Source organism: Typha latifolia, chromosome 4 (assembly GCF_019914945.1).
Source record: "Typha latifolia isolate L0001 chromosome 4, TyphaL0001v2, whole genome shotgun sequence".
NCBI lineage: Eukaryota > Viridiplantae > Streptophyta > Magnoliopsida > Poales > Typhaceae > Typha > Typha latifolia.
This window is the reverse complement of record NC_133089.1, coordinates 17,160,213-17,181,516: the sequence shown is the minus strand read 5'-3', so window position 1 is coordinate 17,181,516 and position 21,304 is coordinate 17,160,213. Positions and strand designations below refer to the sequence as shown.

Genomic DNA, 21,304 nt, shown 5'->3' with positions numbered 1-21,304 from the left:
TTGATGTGATGCTCAACCAAAGGGTAGGTGAAATTTTGATTCTAGCCTTCATTATATAATTATTATCCATTGCTTAATACTTCTTCAATAATGCCGGCCATTTATGCTATGTTTTTTGATCTACTTTTTGTTTGGTGTAACGTTAATGATGTTAATAAAACTATGCGAAAGTAAAGGCGGGGCCCAAAAAAGCCACGTGGACGTCTTGGATTGTGCGAGGTCAACCACGACTAGCTTCCGTTACATGTCTTCTACTACCACAGCGTAACGCCTTTGACTATCAAACGGACGTTGGGCGGCCTCTAACGGCGACTGAGTCTATATAAAAGGCAACTCCTTTTTTTCTTCTTCCTCCCCTCCGCGCGAGAGAAAGAGACGAGTATTTGGAGCTTCTCAGGTACGACCAATTCGATCTTGTTTTGTTATACTTGTTCGTTCGATTGGATTCGCTAGAAGCGCTTCAATTTGGCACAGATTTTGTTGCGATCGGCCATTTCTTCGATCTCATTCGTTCAGATGCATCTATCAAGGGCTTTCGATCGTTCTCCTTTCTAAACTTATGCATCGATTTGATTCTCTGGTTTTATCCCCCTAAATACCTGCTGTTTAGAATTTCTTCCGGGTAAATTTGTTGCTAATTATTGGAACTTAGGGGTTTTATACCGTGCAGGAAGGAATTGTAGTGATAACGGTATAGAAAAGGAGGAGGATTTTCTTCAATTCAAGTTCTTCTATATATGGGGGAGCATGTGGTATTGCATGTGGATGGTCTCGTTAAGCAGGAGCATGGTGAATCTAGACCAGATGCTTCTGCTTTACCTTCTGCGGTAGTGCGAGTAGGCGATAAGGGAGAGGAGGCGCAATTGGTTGCGGAGGAAGTGGAGCCTCTCATTCAGATGGCGGAGTGTCGCATTTGCCAGGATGAGGAGCAGATCAGGAACCTGGAGACGCCGTGTGCTTGTAATGGGAGTCTGAAGGTCTCTCTTTCCATCCCTCATCTATCTATGAAAGAACATAGGTTTCTTCGTTGCAACAATTGCATGTTTGAGCATTTGTTATTGACTGTGGAGATGCTATTAGGATTACTTCTTTGATTTGTAGGAGTGCTACTACTGACAACACTTGTCAAGAGTTTTGTTTGTGTTTCTTCAAACTTTCTGCATGTCGGGAACTTAGTGTGTTTTTTCTGTTATGTATAGTATGCTCATAGGACATGTGTTCAGCGCTGGTGCAATGAGAAAGGAGATACAAGATGTGAAATTTGTCATGAGGTCAGTATAAATTTCTTATTGCACATGATCCATGGACATTTAGTGTTTATTTTATGTAGTTGGAGGATGTACAATCATCTTTCATGTTTTCAATATTTCAGAAGCTCTATATAGATTTTCAGTAAAGAGCACTGGGAGGTATATATTTCTAGAATAATGAATGATGTAAATTTTTGGTAAAGAACACTTCTGTTATCCTGGGTTGAATTTTCAGAAATAAGGAGATTGATATTTGGTAGAATATAAAATGTAAGTTAAGGTGGGATGGGAATCTTGAGATGAATGATCGATGTCACTAAGAAAATTGGAATAAGAAATGACAAACAGGCTGGTACTTGGTACCAATTGTAAATTAATAAAACAATACAATAAGGAGCGACTGACCTGGGTAGCGTGTCAGAGAAAGAGGGGAAACATAAACTTGATTTAAACAGTGGAAGTAATATAATGTGATCGGAAAACTTGGGTACTTCAATTCTTCAATGTTACATGCATCTTTTATTCAAGTAATTGAATAATTCATCTAATGGGTACCTCCACTACATTGCATTATTAGCTTTTCTTTTACTGAATGGAAAATTTGGCTTCTAATGGTTAACAGTCATATAAGCCTGGATATACAGCACCTCCTCGAGCTCATCCAGATGAGACCACCATTGATATCAGGCAAGTTCTTTACCTATGTATTTCATTTTTTCTGCTGACCGAATTGAAGTGAAACAGATTTATCTCTGTGCATATGGATGTAGAGTATTCATTGTTCAATTACTGGATCCATACTAGCTACATCAACTGATTCTAGCTAATGTTTTCTGTCAAGTTACAGTGAAGGATGGACAATTACAGGTACCCCCCTGGATTTGCGGGACCCCAGGATCCTTGCTGTATCTGGCCAGCACTATCTTTTTGATGCCGAATATGATGAGTATCATGCAACTAATTCCAGTGGTGCTGCATTTTGCCGTTCTGCTGCTCTGATTGTAAGAACCTTGAATGCATTCTAGAGTTACATTTTTATAATTGATTGAGCTTCCATGTCATTTATCAGCATGTAGCATCTTATACGCTCCATCTATTCACATATTTTGTGGACTGAAAGTATGTATGACTCATAAGACCTAAGAAAAAGTTGAAATTTGAAGCTATTTTTTTATATTAGTCAAAATGGATGCAATAACTTGATCATTTTCATTCTGTATAATCTTCTTAAACTTCATTGCAGCAATTCTGAATTTGTCTCAGCAAGTATATCTACTTCCCTTTTTAGGGAGAATTGGAGACAAAAATATTGTCTAGTTAGGAACCGGAGCTTATAGTGCAAATAATCCCAAGCCCAGTCTTCATCAATCTTCCTTGAACTGATTAAAGAAAAGAAGGCCAATCGCCCAGTTATGGAATATTAAGGAAGCATCCTATCAGCTGCTTCTTTAATCTTTTGAGATGAAATGGGGATTATACACCAGTTAAAACATCACTTGCATCTTCAATTGTGGTCTCTTAGTAGAACTAGTGTAATTTTATATGATTAATTTGCATTTTTAGAAATTGTCTCTCTACTTTCACCAGTCACTGTTTGTTTGACTAAATTTTGCAATTTTTTTGTACTTCTTCGCTGTGTAAGCGGAATTAAAATAGGTGTTTTATACTTCTTTTCCCCAACTCAGGGCAAAATCCTAATTGTAAACTCAATGGTCTTTCTGCTTCCAGTTAATTGCCCTTTTGCTGTTGAGACATGCATTGGCAATCACAAACGATGATGGTGATGAGGAAGATGCTTCTACTCTATTTTCTGTAAGTCGTGGATCCTGTAATCTTCCTTCTAGTTTTTGGTCAGGCACCTTTTGTTTTACTTAAATTTGATTCTGATATTCTTAAAATGGTTTCAGCTTTTTCTGCTGCGAGCTGCTGGATTTTTGTTGCCATGCTATATCATGGCATGGGCCATCAGTATCTTGCAGCGCCGAAGTCAGAGACAGGTACAATGGCTTCCCATACTTTGTTATTTTCTAATACATTTGAAGTTATGGTATTGAAAAATCATAGGTGGTAGTACATTTTGATATTGATTCTAGAGTAGCAGGGCCCTAAAACTAGCTTTATGACTTGATGAATGGATAAATGATGGAATTTAGTCTGTGTTCCTTATTATCAATTGCTAAATGGACCCACTTCTGTTTTGAGTAGGACTTCCTATGTTTCCGTGGAGAAGAGTGTAAACTAATGTAGAGGTGATTAATATTTGTTAGTACATAAAATGATAAAGGGTGCCTGTTTTATTATGTGTCCCCACTGTTTGAATCAATCTCTAGAGCCAATTAAGTGTTGGTTCTCTTCTATGTTTTCATGGCCATTGTGAGTTAATGATTTTGGACTGTGTACCTTTTACCTTTGCATCTGACACATCATTTGCTCAATGATGATTAGGAAGTAGTAGCATTGACGGCGGCTGAAGTGGCATTGATACTGGAATCCGGCCAACATAGGGGGCTCCACTTCACTATAGCACCCGACTCTCCTACCACTCCACAGCAAGAGGCACTTCAATAGTATTCTCCGGTCATTGTAAATCTCTCTATTTTATGAACTTGCATTGGGAGGAATTTCGCAGTCTGACGATTAAACTTCCACAGTAACTCATACAAGGAGAATTCACTGCCATCTGATTTTTCATATGTATGTCTTATCAAGCGTTAGCAGAGCATCAATCGCTTCCTTGGCGAATTAGATCTTCTTTTCTTTTCTTTTTTTTCTTTTCTTTTCTTACAATGTAACTTCTGATCCAAACTTGGTGTTCAATTGGCTTGATGGCCGTATCTTTGATGTCATGTATATATTCAAATATTTGGAAATCAATGGCATTTGTAACTTTTATTCATATTATATTCTTAAGAGTTTCAAAATCATTGGACAGTGACCTGAGTTTTACAGCTGCCATGTATTGTAGTGGAAAAGTTTTGTTTCATTTTGGTATAGTAATCATCTTATTGATGTAAATACTCTTGTCCAGTATTCTAATGATTGAGACATGATACCACACTAGCAAGTTGGACACTCAATCTCCGATGATATATCTACGATTTAATTGGGACATCATAAATTTCTATAAGATTTTTTTTATAAATTTTTTTTACAAATGTATGAATTTTCCAAAGTTTAAAACAAATACTATAAATGTCAAGATGGCCGAGTTGGTCTAAGGCGCCAGTTTCAGGTACTGGTCCGAAAGGGCATGGGTTCGAATCCCATTCTTGACATGATATATCTTTTTTCTTTTTTCTACTTGATAGAGTTTCTATAAATCACAATATAGCCAATTCTTGGGTATTAATACTACTCTTTAGATCATCCCATCAAATTCTTTCTCCCTCCCCCTCTTCTGTCTCTCCGATGGATCTTCTCGAGAGGCCTCTCAATCCAAACAAACACCTCAAAGAAGAGTTAGATCACTCTCTCTCCCTCTCTCTGTGGATCGTCTTCTCTATTTCCTCCAATTTTTGGTCGATTCATTCTTATTTTTCTTGTATGTCGTCTCCTTCAACACAGATTCGTGAGCAACCTCACGGGCTCTTCGATGTTGGAGATCGCTGCACTCTCCACTATCTTTCCGGTAGTATTCTTTCTCTCTTTCCTTTTTAACTTATTAGGATGTGTCTAATAACGAAATTACATGATCTACATTTGTCAGGCTTTAATAGTGCTCAGAAAATGGAGCAGCTTTTGCCGAGTTAATGGTAACTCTCAATTTCATTGTTTCTGTCAGTTTGAAGATTCTTGGTAAGTTCGGAGCTGCTCTGGACAGCAGTTCCTGATGCTTGTTTCTTATGCTCTTTTCTAGGTTATGCCAGGGAAGAGGAGGCAAAGAAGGATGATAATTTAACTTCTTGTCGCAAAGATTGGAGGAGTTTTATGGTTTCCTTATTTATGGATTATTTCTGTGTCGTATTGCCGATTCTTTCTATTATAACGGTAATTGTTGTATCTCGACTAATGTTTGGATTTTCTTTTCTCTAAATGATCGTCAAGCTTTCAACCTCCCTTGATTATAATTGTTCCTGAGGAAGTATTATGGAACTTGAGATGGTACTGATTTACTGACTGTCAGGTTCTTGCAGAGTGGGCTTATGTCTGCACAATTCTGCTCATACTTATCCTATCTATCTGCATACTATTCAAAAGGTTTCTAGCATTTTGATATCAAAATTTGCTTATAGATTTTTAACTATTTCCTCATGACCCGCCTTAATTTACAACTGCAATTATGCATTGATTTGTAATCTGTGCTGCATCAGATCTGATTTTTGCTACAAAAAGGGATCACAGGATTCTTCTTCTCTCAAAGGAGTTATTTCATCATACCGAGTATTTGTGGTATGTTCTGGTACGCTAAATGTGAAAATTTATGTCTATCTTTCTCCAGTATACAAAATCTATCAGTAAATTAATGACAATATAGGTGGTAGTGACATGCTTGTGCATATTGGCTGTGGACTTCAAAATCTTCCCTCGACGCTATGCCAAGACCGAAACCTATGGTACTGGTTTGGTAAGCTTTACTTTTGCACGAGTTTCAGCTGAAATATTCTTGCTTTCTTAAGATTGTTTTAAATACTCTAGCTTGTACTAGCTAAAGAAGTACTCCAACAATTCAGAAATTGAAGATCATTTTTTAATTTAGCTTCATTTGAGAAGCTCTGGGAAGCAATATACAATATGATTTTTTTTCTTTTGCATCAGCTGTCTTATGTAACTAGATATGATATTTAATTGTTATTGTCCTAATAATAATGAGTAAATTTATAGCTACAAAAGTATGCAAGTCTAAGTACCTACATGTACATATCTACTTGCTGTCCTATAATTGAATATTTAGGAGTATTACTTTGGTCATAATGTACACAATATCTAAATGTTCTTTTACTTCCATTGTGTCAAGTATGAAAGGTAGAAAATTTGAGCATGTTGTCTTTTATGTTATATGATTTCATGTGATACTGAAAGAAGGGTTTTTCCAGTATGCCAAAAAGTTTTAGAGCATAATGTTGATACATGGTCTGTAGAAATTAAGTTGTATAAGACAGAAAATGCTCCTATCTGATACTTCATGACCATAGAGGATGTGATGGATCAAAGTGAGCCAAGTAACTATATATTTCAAGAGCTACTCTCATTCTGTAAGCTAGACAGGACAAAAATATGAAAAGCTAATTCATGCTTAGGCATATTGTAGATAATGAACAATCAGAAATACTTTATTTATCTGAAGAAGTGTATGATTATGCCTTATATGAAGTTATTGCCAAGTGTTTTCTTCTCAAATACATCAGTAATAAGTAAAGCAATAATAAGTTGACCAGTGATAATTTAGATGTAGTTAATCTTTGTATCTGAAATAGTTCCGTAACACTGTATTTAGGTGACAAAATTGCTTAACACTTTATTTTGTTATCCTATTAAAGGTATTCAATATCATCTCTTACCTGCAGTCATTAGTTGATGACATCTGACATATGGGTCCAACAGATGGATCTTGGAGTAGGATCGTTCGTAGTGGTAAATTCACTGGTATCTAAACAAGCACGAAATTTCAAGTCAATGTGAGCCCTTCAGTTTCCCACATTTTACTCCCAATGTCTTTTAAAGAAAAAGCACTATGTTCAATTATTCATTTATCTTTTCATGGCATAAGGTGCTATTCTACTAATTCTGTTAAAAACATGTGTGCCTTACTAGTTCTTGCTTTATGTCCTAAATCTGTGAAAGAAAATATGCTAAACATCTATGGTATGAACATTAATTTAAAAGATAAATGCTTGAAGAATTATTTTTCAGAGTCAAGTATACTTATGTAGTTGAAGTAATGTCATAAAAATAATAGAATTGTCAACAAATTTCATTAACATCATCACTTGTTCTAACGAATGGACAAAAGAATGACCAGTGGAGGAGCTTGATATGTGTACTTTTTCAGGTTCTATAATCCTTTTCCTTCTAAGCTTCACCTTATCTTTTCTTTGAAAAAATCATAAGTTATAGAAGGAAGACTAGTCGTAACTCGTAATTGCATACGTCATATTTTGCCTAAAGTCAAGGTCACAGGTCAGCAAAGCACACTTCATGATATCATGCTTGTTAAAGAAAAAATGTTCTATGTTGTCTTTACTACTGTGATTCTTGTGACTTTTAAGAAAGATAGGTCCAAAGAAAAAGAGCAGTTTCATCATTTCATAAATTTCCGCTTTATGGACCTGATTTTTTGAACCATTTGATTTTCTTTGATGCCAAAGTAGTTAAAAAGTTACTTTATAATTTTTACTTATTGATCCTGTACATTCATGTTGCAAATCTTAAGTTTTGATATATATGTTAATAGGAGCTGGATGGAGGCACTACTATCTGTTAGTCCGCTAGTATTTCTAGGTTTTGCTCGGCTCATTTCGACAAGAGGCATAGATTATCAGGTAGAAGTATTTCTTTGACCCCTCCCAATTACCTAATTTGCACTTTCATTCTAATTTTGCTCGTGGAAGAACTTCCCTCAACTGTCCATTAATGTGTGAGTAGATGCTAAAATTACAAACATCAGTAAGAATTACTACTTCTTAAATTTTCCAATTTCACACTATGATTATTGAGTCCTTATTGTTCTTTTCTTCAATAACAGGGTTGCATATCATACTACCTCTGTGTATGTGAATTCTTCTTTTATGATCTTGTAGGTGCATGTGGGGGAATACGGTGTTCATTGGAATTTCTTTTTCACTCTTGCAGCTGTTTCTATTCTGACATCTTTTATTAGTATACATCCTAAATATTGTGGAATATTTGGTGTAATAGTGCTTACAGGTACCATTTCAACTTACTATCAACTGTTTTGGTTCTGAAACCTAAATAGAGATTACAAAGTCGAGTAATTTTCCTGCTCTCAGGGTATCAAACGTGCTTATTATGTGGGTTAAGTGAATATCTGATTTCTAATGAAAGGAATGCTAATATCATCAGCGCAAATAAGGAAGGTCTTTTCAGTATATTTGGTAAGAGTTAATTGTGGAGTCCTTTTCGTATTGCATCCTTTTCTATTCTGTATTTTCCTGGATTCTTTCTTCTGGTTGATTTCTTCATATGCTCTACACTACAGTCACTTACTCTCGTCTCTTTTCTTCTTTTGTAACCTAAATTAGATGGGTTTCTTTTTGAAATGGTCATACATATTCTTGGAAGTACATCTCTTATACAAACAACCAAATGGCTAAAAAAATATCATATGGTAATTACAGTTTTTCTATAAAGTGTGATGCATGATGCATGGTTGCATGATGTGGTTTCTGCTCCATCAAGCTCTTGTAGAAAAGCATTCTAGTTCTTCACATGCTCAAGCTACTCTTTTCTGGAACATTACCTCTCCATCTTTTTATTTTCTACAGGATACTGGGGTATGTATCTAGTTGGTGTATATCTGGGATATCGAGTATTCTTTGAAAATCATTCGTCAGTCAAGGACAACAGTATCAAGTTTGCAACAGCTAAAGTTTGGGCTGTTTTTACCTTGTTTTGGTAAGTATCCCTGCTGTTGTATAGGCTGCTTTCCATTTGGATGTTGCTTGGTAATTATTATATCTAGTTGCTTTTGTTTTGGAATAATTTGAACAGGTTCTTGACTATCATTCTGGACAATTATGTGGAAAGAGTTTCTCGGCGAACAGTAAGGATTGCTAACTAATTTTGTTGTTTAGTTTTGTTGTTGTCATTTAAGTTGCATTCATGAACAATAAAATAATCATCAATAGAGCCTTTCTTAGAGGGACAATATTTGGTTGTCTTAGAGCACAACTTAAATTTGAGGAAGCTCACGAAAAGAATTTACAGATACTTCAACCAGCTATATTGTCTATGTACAACCTTCTAGAAATTTATGTACATTTGGGCAATAATGAGCCCACGTTTATGAAAGCTGCAAAGTCTTGTGATGAGTAAAATTATTTATTCTAGTGGTTGCGATTTAAGCTCGCACTAGAACAACACTCAAAAAGTTCTTTTAGACGACATAATTAGTCCAGAGGAAGGAGAAACATGATAACACATGATTTAGGGATTCCACTTCTTCTCTCAAGCATAATAAGCCAAATAGCTAAATGAATCCTGACGTTTAGTCCATAAGTAGTAAAATAAAAAGAAAAGATAATTCGTAATCTCTTTGAAACAAATTAAGATGAACTTTTTCCAATTTCATATTTGTGCTAAGTGACAAGATTTTGAACTGGACAGTAAGTTTGATACATGCTCTAACATGGAAATGATTTCTCTGTATTTTTCTATGGAGGATTTTGTTTGCTCATGCTTACAACTGTAATAGTGGCTCACAGTAAGATTTATCTTTTCAGTGCAACTTGGCGTACGTTACACTAGTTTTTGCCGAGAATTTCCAGGTATTATTTCCATCTTTTATGTATTCAAAGTTTCAAACAAGCACTTGGTATATCCTAATTCTCCGTCTGTCATGCAATATATAAATGCAGATTCAGATCTTGTAATTGCGAGAAATTACTTAGCCATTGAATGTATACCACCAAGACGTGGATTAAAATTGAAAATTTAAGTGTGTAGTCTGTGGTATCTGTCATACCATTGGATTATCAGAATATAGAAAGTAACCAGGTAATTTAAAGGTGACCTGTACGTCAAAGTAACCTGTATGCAGGTAATTTAAGGTATTTCCTTGCTTTCTATCCCAGCATGACTTGGTACTTTTACAAGGAAAATGGCAATGAATGGATGCTAGCAATCTAAAGTACAAGCAAGTTAGCACAGCTATCCATATGAATTGTCTCAAGGTTACCAAATTTTTCCTGAGTTTCACAATTTTACCTGACGCCAATTTTTTTATGTCATAGTATGCTACTATGGTTCTTATGGATATAAACTAGCATAGGTTATACCAGGAATCCACACCATCATCTCGATCCAAATGAATTTGAGAACTATAATACTAATGAGTCGGTGACCTGTTGTTACCATTCTACAAGTTGCCAGATGACAAAAGAACAGTTTTTATGAAGAAGTTCTTTTAGGATTTGAATTTTGAACCACTCCTTATTGAAGCACAAATAAATTCTGTGATGGAACTCGCGAATACCATCTCCCTTTTCTTATAATTGTGAAGATTTTGAAGGCATCACTTGTTTAGCTGAAGTGTTTGCCCACTTCTATGGACATTTGGGTACTGGGTGCAGTTTGTAAAATGGCATGCATATGATGGTTTGATATACATCAGTTACATCATATGATGCATATGATGGTTTGATACATCAGTCACATTAGTACGGTAATGAAGGCATGGTACTCCTTAGTTATATGGTTTCTGAATACGTAACTGTGGGTTTCAGAGAGTGTAATTTCTGTTCCTTCTTATTATGTAATGTAGGTATTGAATCTGTTAAAACTCTTCTATGAAGAGCTTATTTATACCCTACGATTTTGCCACTAGACTTTAATTGTTCATACTCCATATTGAAATGCATTGCTGCACCCCTTTTCAATTCCAAGTACTTCTCTGCAGGTGTTATCCATTCTCACACTGGCAGAACTTGCATTTGCTAAGAGGAATTTAGTTCTTGAAGATGCATTCAATCAAAACTTGCTCGGATCATTCCTTCTGGTGAGTTAAAAATCTGTAATTTCTTTTCTTGACAATAGAAACATTGTATTTCCTATGATGTGATCAAGACCAAGAGAGCCTAATAGTAGATTACATATTGAAATCAAGCAAACCACCTAGAGGGCCCTACATGATGAATTCCCACAAATTGAACAAAATCACCATGCATGACCTTCAAATTTAAAATGGCTCTTCTTATGCAGGCAAATATACTGACTGGCATGGTAAACTTATCTGTGGATACGCTCTCTGCCTCTTCCATCACAGCGTTCACTATTTTGATCGGATACTCTTTTGTTTTATCAGTTGTTGTTGGTCTTGCATGGTTCTATGGCCTTAAAGTAAAATTTTGGTAACTTGGACTTCTAGACTTCTAGTATGTTATTTGACTGTGCTTTGTATTGTTCTCCAATTTGATATTCTTGGGAGAAAAAAGAAAACAACTCAAGTTTGTTCAATTAATTGCTGCACAAGCGCTGACTGCTTTCTGGAGCTACTTGTAGCATTTGAACTTTGTGAACCGGCTGCATGGCTTTAGAAGGTGCGCACTGAATTAAATCGAGTCAGAAAATGTATTATGGGAACTTCCCCCATTTACATCTGGAGTGAGCTTCATGGATTTGATTTTTTAGTCCTATATTTTGTTACATATGACAGTCTTAGCTAGCAGAACTGGTGTCATTTCCCACTAATTCTTCAATCTTTTGTGCATTTAGTCTGTATGATTAGTTATCATAAACAATGAAGCATCTTGTGAGGGCTACATAGATGAGGCACAAGATGCGAGTTGCAGAAATCTCACCTACTACTGGGAAAGGTTGTTTCCATGATTCAACCGGCAACTACAGGATTTGATAGCAAGAAACCACTGTATCATACTGAGAGCAATGACAATTGGCCATTTATAGGAAACACAGCTGTCATTTTCTTCGGTGGTCAAATTCTAAATCATCTCTGTTCACACCCAGTGCTAGTGCACCATGTCAAGGGGACTTTGGGGAAACTTCTTAATTATCATTTATGCAGGGAGATACAATTCAAATTTGATACGCATTCTTTATTTCCGTCCTAAATAAATATAGATTTTTTTCATTTACAGGAATTAGGACATGACTTTGGCATTTATATATGCATTTCATCAAGTATCAGTAAATCGTACTTCGTTTCAGAGAGACAGCATGATAATTAGATGTTTAGTCGTTGTACAACATGATTTTGGGGGTTGAGTCATTATTATGGCAAATGCTTGGTCAATGTGGTGTTTCTTTTCAAAAGAGAAGGTTTTCTGTGTGATCTGGAAGCTTGGTATATCATGCTGAGGATGTTAAGAGTATGTCGTCGTTATTTGCGGGAAAATGTTGTTATTTACTGAGCTCTAAAGCCTTATTATCTGTGTAAAAACTATATCTCTTTAGACGAGTTTTTGACTGTTTGCCAATTAAATTTCTAGCGTAGTATTTCATATCTTGTACATTCTTCCTATCTTTTAATGTTGTAACAGAGGTCTACCAATTTTTTTTCTCAGAAAGATTCTCAGTATGACCCAGTATATATATACTTTTTAGCATCATTATATAAACTTTTTTCTAGAATTCCATCTCAAATTCTGTGTTGTTGATAATGTCATCAACTTTTACAATCTTAATCTCCGATCTTTTTTATCCATGCGGTGTCACATACGAAAGTACAAGTGGTTTGGACTTTGGACCACCCTCCCTCTACGTCCCTACCTGTTAGTACTAGTCTACTCCACTTGTATCTTAATATCAAACTACCCAATCACTTATATAAATTAAATCTCAAACATTTTAATGAGGTGATCCCTGTCCCCAGAGGATACTCTGTAGCCCGTCATACGTATATAGTATAGTTGATAGGTATTCGTGACCACTCTACTAGAGTTGGTAAGTATTTTGCTTATATGATTATGAAAGTTGTGAGTTTAACTCCAACTCCAAATAATATTGTGGAGAAATTATTTAGTAGTTAGTGGTTTAGTGACTTAGCTTGATTCAGTTAATGTCTCTGCGGCGTTTGGTTCGGAGCCTCTGTATCTAAAAAGGGTTGACCCTTTGTTCCGCCCAAATCTAGTCTTCGGGCTCATGAATGATAAAAAAAAAAAGTATCCACGACCAAGGAGGTCATGGAATCGACTCAATCAGTTAATAGTTCGACGGTGAGATTGGCTTGAAGGAGCAATGCGACCGGCTTAGTTAATCAGCTTATTATATTAGCTAAAATTAATTAAAATTTAAGAGTAGTCCATATCCTCAAGAATCAAAATTTTAAATTGCATGAGATCTACGAGAGTATCTAGCTGCCGTACGCGTGTACTAGATCGGCGACACCTACGTGGCCCACTCATTAATGTCCACGCGATTGGACCATGATGGACGCCGCCCGCCAAAGATCTACCAACTTCATATGCAGCAGTCGATTAAGTGGGCCCATGGGCCCATGAGAGCAAAAGAATTCATTCCACCCTTTGACTTGCTTACATCTGCCCATATCCTCTAGCTTATATATATACATATGTATATAGTTTCCTCCAATTACCACCGTTTCCTACGTATATTATCTGAACTAAGAATTTTTTACCATAAAAGACCTCTAAATTAAGGGGTTCAAGTAGACATTAAAAAAAAACGATGATAATTTAGAGGACAGCTAAGTTTAATTAAAAACCTATTTTTTTTTTAAATAGGTGTCAAAGGACCCTAAATTAATTTGGCTTTTTATTTTTTGTGGCAAATTCTCGATGTTTTGGATGGGTTTTTTAATTTCAAAATTCTCCTTGAAAGCATTAAGTAAGTAATAGCTCCAAAATTAAAGTTGATAAAGAAGAAAAAAGAAATCTTTTGAGTAATAACGATGTTGACTAGAAAATTGCCATCTATCACGCATGAAATTTGTTGGGTAGTGGATTGCCTTCAACCTCATTAATTAAATGGGACAAATGTATTAGTTCTCATCACCATCTACCTAATACAAATAACCCATTAAGACTCCTTCTAATCAACCTTTCTTAGTGATCCTAACCCGTGACAAATAAATTTGAAATATCTTGCACCAAGTAAAAGAAGTTATCTATTTGGTTTTAATCTATAAGAATTTATCCTATGAATAACTACTTCAATTAATTATTACCTTGTACCATGTCAAACCCTTTAAATAGTAAAAACCAGTAATAAATCATTCAGGAAACGGTCTCTTATTGCAAAATCTTGAGAAAGGAACAAGAAAAAAAAGAAGAAAGCATTCAATTGAAGGCTCTCCCTCTTGTGACCGCATTGAATGCTGTTTAGTTATTATGCAAGGAAATTTTTGATAGCGAGACAATTAGACAAAGCTTTCATTGCACTAAGACTTTTGTGGAGCACCTCTGAGTAATTACTACCTGCTGTTCTCCTTTGACTCTTTCTCCAATCTAAATCTTAGCCCCCTTTAATTAATTAACCCCTGCCTGAGGTCAAAGGATTCAGAAACACACCAGTTCTCTAGTGTATATATGTGGGTGGAGACTAGTGTAAAAACAGAGAAGAGAACTAGACAAGAAGACCCATCTCATTGTATTGTCCAGAGAGAGAGAGAGAGAGAGAGAGAGAGAGAGAGAGAGATGGGAAGGCCACCATGCTGCAAGAAAGGAGATGTGAAGAAAGGGCCATGGACACCAGAAGAAGACATCATCCTTGTCTCTTATATCAAAGAACATGGCCCTGGGAATTGGAAGGCAGTCCCTTGTAACAGTGGTGAGCATTTTGGGTGCTCTCTCTCTCCAGTCTTTCAAAACTCATTCCTACATCATAAAATTCTTTTAACTTTTCTCTCCAGGTCTGACGAGGTGCAGCAAGAGCTGCAGGCTGAGATGGGCAAACTACCTCAGGCCAGGCATCAAAAGAGGCAACTTCACTGAACAAGAGGAGAAGCTTATAATTCACCTCCAAGATCTTCTAGGCAATAGGTATGGATTAATTCTTCTTCTTAATTTTTTTTTAGAAATTTTTTTTTGATCAATCTTAACTGGATTGAACACAGATGGGCAGCAATAGCTACATATCTACCAGACAGAACAGACAATGACATCAAGAACTACTGGAACACTCATCTGAAGAAGAAGCTTATCAGTAAACTCGATGTCGATTGCAAGGACTCGAATGGCTCAAAGCAACAGCCCATCTGTAAAGGCCAGTGGGAGAGGAGGATCCAAACTGACATTAACCTGGCCAAGCAAGCTCTGTCTCAAGCCTTGTCTTTAAACAAGCCTAATGACATCTCAGAGACCTCGACATACGCGTCGAGCGCCGAGAACATAGCTAGGCTTCTCCAGGGGTGGAAGAAGAGTCTGCCGACGCCGGTTGCTTCGCAGAGTAACTCTGGCTTGACAGAGACTGATACAGTATCAAGCCATGGAACAACACCAACAACAACTACTACTACAACTACTACAACTAGTAGTAGTAGCTCTAGCTACATGATGTCTCCTCAGCAACTTGAATCCTTCGTGCCAGAACTGGAAGCCCAGATGCCACTCTCCATGATCGAGTCATGGCTGCTTGATGAGACTGTTGAGCAAGGGCAGGAAGACTTTCTTGACATATCGTTAAATGAAACCTTCTAGCTGTCTTTTAATGGTCATTGTCTGTATTTAGCCGGCTTGCTCTTGGTCTTCTTGGTTAAGCTTTAGTGCAGTGTGAAACGATCTCAAAGCTACAAGTGTAAATTAAATATAGATAGCATAGTTTTTAATGATGAGATGCTTATAAGTTTTCAAGAATTATTTACGTGAGAGTGATTTCAATTAATCCACGCTTTCAGGTTTTAATGTTTTGATATCAACTTTATTAGGATCGTGATCTATATAAATCACTTTCACTCCAAAAATGAGTGGTCTTCATTGTTATGAAGTAAGATATTAGTGGAAGGCATTGGTTGGAGGAAATTGCTTGTGCCCTTGTTTGTAGGGAATCTACTACAAGTAGAAGGCAATCAAGCATTTATTCCATGCATGGATGAAGTGATGATGGTTCATGGCACTCCTTTATCCATCATCCAAGGATGGTATGGCTACCAACTTACCATCATCCTTCCAGTCAGACTGCCTCCATTATTAACCATTGCAGAGAGTACATACAGAGGGGATGCATCAGAGACTCAAAGAGTGCATAGCTTCACGCTCATAAGATGTTAACTTGAAAGTATTAAAGCATCTCAATTTTTTTTTCATAAATGTTAGGTTTATTTGTATTTATGTAATTGACCAATTTTATTTCAAAATACAATTTATATTTAGGTAATGTGTTTATATTTTGTGTATGAGTATATGTACAAGGTATTAGATATTTGATTAAGAATATTTAAGTAAAAAATTAATTTTAAAATTAAAGTATTTGAAACGATTTTAGAATTGTTATTGAAGTGTTTAAACGATATCATAATAGTTGAAAATGTATAAAACTTTATCGAAAGGCACAAAGAACAGACACTCTGCATTCAACTGAATTTAGTCTGCAATTTGAACAGGGCGTTCAAACGCACTCTAAGCCGATTCGAATGCACCCTACAGTTGTTCACACTACGTTTGCATATACACAAAGCTTATTTTGGTCGTTCAAAAGCACTATACAGGCATTCACATTGAAGAGATATTTATGATACTTATCTTTATCTTATGTAAATGGTTTTAATCTAATCCTAAGAGGATTGCCGTCAAGTATTATATTGGAGAACACTTTTATGCTTTAGACGAAACGAATCGTACTTATCTCAACGCATCTATAATTAATCTGGAAGAGGGTCATTGGGACGGAAGGATCAACCTCGAGGGTCACTGAGGTTTGAAAATTTATCACAGAAAGCAGTGTGTTGCGAGATCTAGCGAGCAAGATTGGTACAGATTGAGTTGTGGAATCAGCGAGTGATCCGTAAGCTTCTTGTTAACTACCACAAGTTCAGCGATTGGTTTCAGCCCGAGTTTGGATTCGTAATTTTTTTTTCACATAAAAATTATTGTGTTTGCGATCGTATTTTTTAGGCTTTTTACATATTATTATTATTATTGATAGCATATAATAAACCTTATCTAGTAGGGCGTTTCTTACGTTTTTCAATCGGTATAAAAGCATACTTAAGTATTCACGTAAGTTTCGGATTTTTTTTTCAATAAATATCCAGATTAGTAAGAGAAATGTCCTTACATCATACTCCATCATAGGGTGGACTAGGTGGACTATTTGCAAGAGATGAGCTCAAAATTATTAGTAAGATTTCCAATTGTCGAACGGGCAAATGCACTGCCAAGAATGACCGACAAGTCTCGTTCATTCTTTCTACGTCAAATAACGTCAAAGTTACTGTCCACACATTGCAATTAAGTCCAAGATGTCTACTCTGCTGAAAATTTTCCAGGAACTCTTAATGACAGTAGTCTTTTCCTTGGGAAAAATGCAGATGATGGAGGAGGGGTCAAAGACAGACATGTCTATTTGATCGTCTGATTGGGAGTCAAATTAAGAGTTAGCTAGGAGGTCATAGGATTCATTAATGATCAAATTGAGAGGTTATTTGGTGCTTTCTTGTGCTAATCTTAAAAGAAGAAGAAGAAGAAGAAGAAGAAGAAGAAGAAGACATTGCCAGAGATATTACTGCAGTACTAAGGCTGATGAATAATTACTATATTACAGTATAATTGCAAAATGACAAGAACCAACATTTACATTCCTCTTCCTTCTTCTTAGATAAAATTAGGTACTACTCGCTGATGTAAACTCTACGATCTTAGCAAAGATCATATCGAAATCTTTGCATCTCCTCTTTGCAAAACTTTGTGTGCACAGCCAGATGAAAGATAATAAGAGGAACATTTGAAAAGTTAAAAGCTTGCTTGCTTCCTCTCTAGAAAGCAATTAGATGCTTCTGCTACTGCTTCAGCTTCAGCTCCTGTTGTGTATTGGATCAGACCCTCTTCGCACTCTTCGCTTGCTCGTTCGGACAGCATCGAGAGATGAGAATGCCGACGGCGAAGAAGTCATCTTGGTGTCCAAGTGCTGCTCTTTTGGAGCTGGCCCATGATGCTCTGCTACAATCCTGGACACAAGCTCTGCTCTTCTAAGTCCATGGACCATTACAGTATCCATAGCTAAAATGCCAACAAAGAGCACAACTAGAAGATTTAGGAGGAGCCTGTAGGAGTTGAATGCCATGATTGGCCACTACAATGGAACACCAGAAGACAGCAATGGAGATAGATAAATAGATAGATAGATAGATAGATAAGATAGATAACCCTCAGAGCCTGATCACTCTGTAGATATAACAACCTGGTCAGTTTCTGGGTCTAAAAGCACAAAAGCTCAGAGCCTTAGAGAGCTTGGATTCACTTCAATGGCATATGACAGTAACTGATGCATATCTAAGGCTGTTTTAGAAGGTTCTGACAGTTATAAAGAAGAAGTTGGAACAGCACCAGTCCTTGTGAAGCCTTCTCTTTATAGGCATCAAAACTTATAAAAGTAGTAATGTGGGGAATAGGCCCAGCAAACCCAAATGCTTGCTTTATTACCCACTCTTTGTGGATCCTCTCCTCCTCCTCCCCCTACTTCAAGAAGTACTCCCTTTGAAAGCACTCATCTCCAAGCAACAAATGACACTAGTACTTGGTTTTTTGTGCCTCTCTTTTGTGCTTTTGTGTTGCTATTCTTGCATCCAATTGCTCTTTTTCTTTGAATCTTCCAAACCCAAAGCTCCCATTCAAAGTTCTAAAAGAGAGCCCACATCGAGTTCCCTGTTGTTTTTTTTTGTTTGTTTTTGTTTTTTTTCCTCCTCTTTCTCTCCTCCCTTGGCCACATTTCATTAACCCCCCCTTCTCTTTATTTTTCGCAAATTTCCATGCAGACCAAGATCATGGTCCAAGGTAGAACACAACTCAGAGTTTGTACCAATGGATGAGATGAAGGTCTATTAATTCTTTTCTAGTAAAGCAAAAGAGTAACAGTGACTGTATATATGCTTTCTAAAGTGGATTCAAACACCTGAAACATAGAAGGTGATATATTTGTTTCTATTACAGGGTTAAATTTATTTTACCTCTATGTATTTAAAAAAAAAAATTAAATCAGTCTCTGTAGTTACGATTAAATTAAAGTGAGACCATTAATTTTTTTCATCCAAATTAATAATGCGCGCCCAAAAAATTTTAAAAAACTAAATGGAGACCTGAACTCTTTCGATTTTTAATTTTTTATAGACAAAAATATTATTATCCTCGTATATAAGTATTTCTTTCTCTTTAAAAAATACTAACATATTTTTTTCTCTTATTTTTTAGATTGTATTAAATTTATAGCAAATTTTATTAAACTCGAATTTTTATGAAGTTTAATAATTATATTGCATTTAGAAACAAGACAAATATGTGTTAAAAAAATTAGATAAAAAATTCATCTATTTTGCCTAAAAAACATGATGGGGGTATTCTAGTCATTTGGGCTCGCTCCATTAATTTTAAAAAAAAAATTATGGGTTTCACTTTAGTCATCAATATATATATTGATTTGAGACTTATTAAAGTATACGAGGTAAAATAATTTTATGCATAAATACAGGGGGTAAAATATATTTAGCCCTATATTATAATTCTATTTTATTAAGAATTTAATGACATTAATGGAGCCCACAAGATCTCCATTTTGGTAAAAAATAAAAATAAAGGAAGAGGATATATCACTAAAGGGGAAGATAGGGAATTTTCATGATCTGGAGTCCTCTTTGGAAAGCTAGGGGCATTTTACTAATATTTTCTCAAAGCAGATGGATTGGATTCCTTTATTAAGTGATACCAACTCAAGCAGCTGCAATAAAGTTTACAATGTTGTAACTACTTAGCCTCTAAGTAATTAAGCACATGATGATTAAAGGAGCTAACTAAACTAGATAGATCATCATGATTAAGAACTTAATTATATTTTTATATATACAAAAAAACCTCTTTTTTTCCAAGCAAAATTCTTTCAACCAGTGGGTCTCATCATTAGCAGCTTAATAATATCTATATCCCCACAAATTACATTAGTTGGTGCCAATTTTGTGGTCAAACTAATATTGGCGCTACTCTTCTGGCCATCAAAGTTTGAAAACAGACATAGTCAAACCTGGAGATTGATGATCTAAGCTTCAACCAATTTGTTGAGAACTATACGACGTACAGTCAACACAGTGGTCAAACATTTTTGACCCCCTCTCCCTCCTCTCATCGACCTCTATATATAGACGATAGATTCGTAGTATAATTCTCCAACTCGTCGATGATGAAGACGATGATCTCGGATGAGTTGTTGGGTGCCATCGTTCCTATCATCGTTTACTGGGTGTACTCGGGGATGTACGAGATACTGGGCAACTATTTAGAAAAGTATCGATTGCACACGAAATCCGAGGAGGATTCCAAGAACACCGTCTCCAAGTCAACTGTGGTGAAAGGAGTTGTTCTTCAACAGGCGTTTCAATTCTTGATCGCATTCATTTTACTCACGGTATATTTCTTCTCCTCTACTAGATGTACTACGTACGTATTAGTTGAGAATTTGAAAGTAAGTAGTTAAACGGTGATTAGAAGCAGGTGTTAAGTGATTGCGGTGGGAAGAGAAAGGCACAGCCGAGCCTCGTCGTGAAGAGCTTCCAGTTCTTGATTGCCATGGGGGTTCTGGATACGGAGCAATACTTCATGCACAGATACATGCACACCAACAAGATGTTATACAAGTACGTGCACTCGAAGCACCACCGGCTCGTCGTCCCCTACGCATTCGGAGCTCTCTACAACCATCCCTTGGAGGGCCTCCTCCTCGACACGTTCGGCGGCGCTCTCGCCTTCCTCGTCTCCGGCATGACGCCGCGCACCGCCGTCTTCTTCTTCTCCTTCGCCACCATCAAGACGGTGGACGACCACTGCGGACTCTGGATGCCGTCGATTAACGTTCTCCATGCCGTCTTTGGGAACAACAGTGCGTACCATGACGTCCACCATCAGTTCTACGGGAGCAAGTTTAACTTCTCGCAGCCCTTCTTCGTGACGTGGGATAGGATTCTCGGCACGTATATGCCCTACTCCATCCACAAGCGACAGGAGGGAGGATTCGAAGCACGACCCATTCAAACATCATGCCAAATAAACGATCATATATATATATAGAGAGAGAGAGAGTTATCTTTTGTATTAGAATAATCTTTATGTTAAACATGTTTAAGTTTATGTTAGCCAAATAATAGATTAATTTTCTTAGATAAGAGAATATATCATATAGCTAACTAAAGAGATAGTTTTGATAGTCTATCAATAAAAGAATATATTATAAGTCAGAATATTTATGAGAACAAGAATATGGGA

General features: G+C 36.4%; 4 protein-coding genes, 1 long non-coding RNA gene and 1 other non-coding gene across 11 annotated transcripts; 5 read left to right on the top strand and 1 right to left on the bottom strand.

Moving 5' to 3' along the window:
* Nucleotides 1-350: 350 nt before the first annotated feature.
* On the top strand, nt 351-4,146 carry LOC140786820 (uncharacterized). Of its 3 annotated transcripts, none has more exons than XM_073135499.1 (8): nt 351-397; nt 671-977; nt 1,200-1,271; nt 1,873-1,937; nt 2,098-2,251; nt 2,979-3,062; nt 3,158-3,247; nt 3,696-4,146. In XM_073135499.1, exons 2-8 carry the CDS (start codon nt 738-740, stop codon nt 3,816-3,818), a joined length of 828 nt encoding a protein of 275 aa, XP_072991600.1. In that variant the 5' UTR covers nt 351-397; nt 671-737; the 3' UTR covers nt 3,819-4,146. The 3 variants fall into 3 exon arrangements, with proteins under 3 accessions (XP_072991600.1, XP_072991602.1, XP_072991601.1); XM_073135501.1 differs by lacking the exon at nt 351-397 and adding an exon at nt 475-580; XM_073135500.1 differs by lacking the exon at nt 351-397 and having other exon boundaries at nt 598-977.
* Nucleotides 4,147-4,444: 298 nt separating this feature from the next.
* Nucleotides 4,445-4,525, top strand: TRNAL-CAG (transfer RNA leucine (anticodon CAG)). The gene has a single exon. It is a non-coding gene; the product is annotated as a tRNA-Leu (tRNA).
* A 57-nt stretch (nt 4,526-4,582) lies between these two features.
* LOC140786819 (uncharacterized protein At4g17910) lies at nt 4,583-11,595 on the top strand. 2 transcript variants are annotated; one of them, XM_073135497.1, is made up of 16 exons: nt 4,583-4,708; nt 4,815-4,878; nt 4,957-5,002; nt 5,107-5,237; nt 5,384-5,447; nt 5,561-5,649; nt 5,725-5,814; nt 6,792-6,865; nt 7,642-7,729; nt 7,988-8,114; nt 8,198-8,302; nt 8,693-8,822; nt 8,919-8,970; nt 9,650-9,694; nt 10,825-10,923; nt 11,127-11,595. In XM_073135497.1, the coding sequence occupies exons 1-16, from the start codon at nt 4,659-4,661 to the stop codon at nt 11,277-11,279; spliced, it is 1,407 nt and encodes a 468-aa protein (XP_072991598.1). In that variant the 5' UTR covers nt 4,583-4,658; the 3' UTR covers nt 11,280-11,595. The 2 variants fall into 2 exon arrangements, with proteins under 2 accessions (XP_072991598.1, XP_072991597.1); XM_073135496.1 differs by having other exon boundaries at nt 5,374-5,447; nt 5,561-5,639.
* Nucleotides 11,596-14,139: 2,544 nt separating this feature from the next.
* On the top strand, nt 14,140-15,697 carry LOC140785604 (myb-related protein 306-like). The gene is made up of 3 exons (XM_073133528.1): nt 14,140-14,672; nt 14,755-14,884; nt 14,959-15,697. Exons 1-3 carry the CDS (start codon nt 14,432-14,434, stop codon nt 15,539-15,541), a joined length of 954 nt encoding a protein of 317 aa, XP_072989629.1. The 5' UTR covers nt 14,140-14,431; the 3' UTR covers nt 15,542-15,697.
* Nucleotides 15,698-17,570: 1,873 nt separating this feature from the next.
* Nucleotides 17,571-18,642, bottom strand: LOC140787157 (uncharacterized). The gene is made up of 2 exons (XR_012108763.1): nt 18,240-18,642; nt 17,571-18,131 (listed from the first exon to the last, which is right to left on the bottom strand). It is a non-coding gene; the product is annotated as an uncharacterized lncRNA (long non-coding RNA).
* A 1,577-nt stretch (nt 18,643-20,219) lies between these two features.
* Nucleotides 20,220-21,218, top strand: LOC140787134 (sphinganine C4-monooxygenase 1-like). Of its 3 annotated transcripts, none has more exons than XM_073135913.1 (2): nt 20,220-20,450; nt 20,537-21,218. In XM_073135913.1, exons 1-2 carry the CDS (start codon nt 20,223-20,225, stop codon nt 21,107-21,109), a joined length of 801 nt encoding a protein of 266 aa, XP_072992014.1. In that variant the 5' UTR covers nt 20,220-20,222; the 3' UTR covers nt 21,110-21,218. The 3 variants fall into 3 exon arrangements, with proteins under 3 accessions (XP_072992014.1, XP_072992012.1, XP_072992013.1); XM_073135911.1 differs by having other exon boundaries at nt 20,223-20,450; nt 20,534-21,218; XM_073135912.1 differs by having other exon boundaries at nt 20,226-20,482; nt 20,563-21,218.
* Nucleotides 21,219-21,304: the final 86 nt, after the last annotated feature.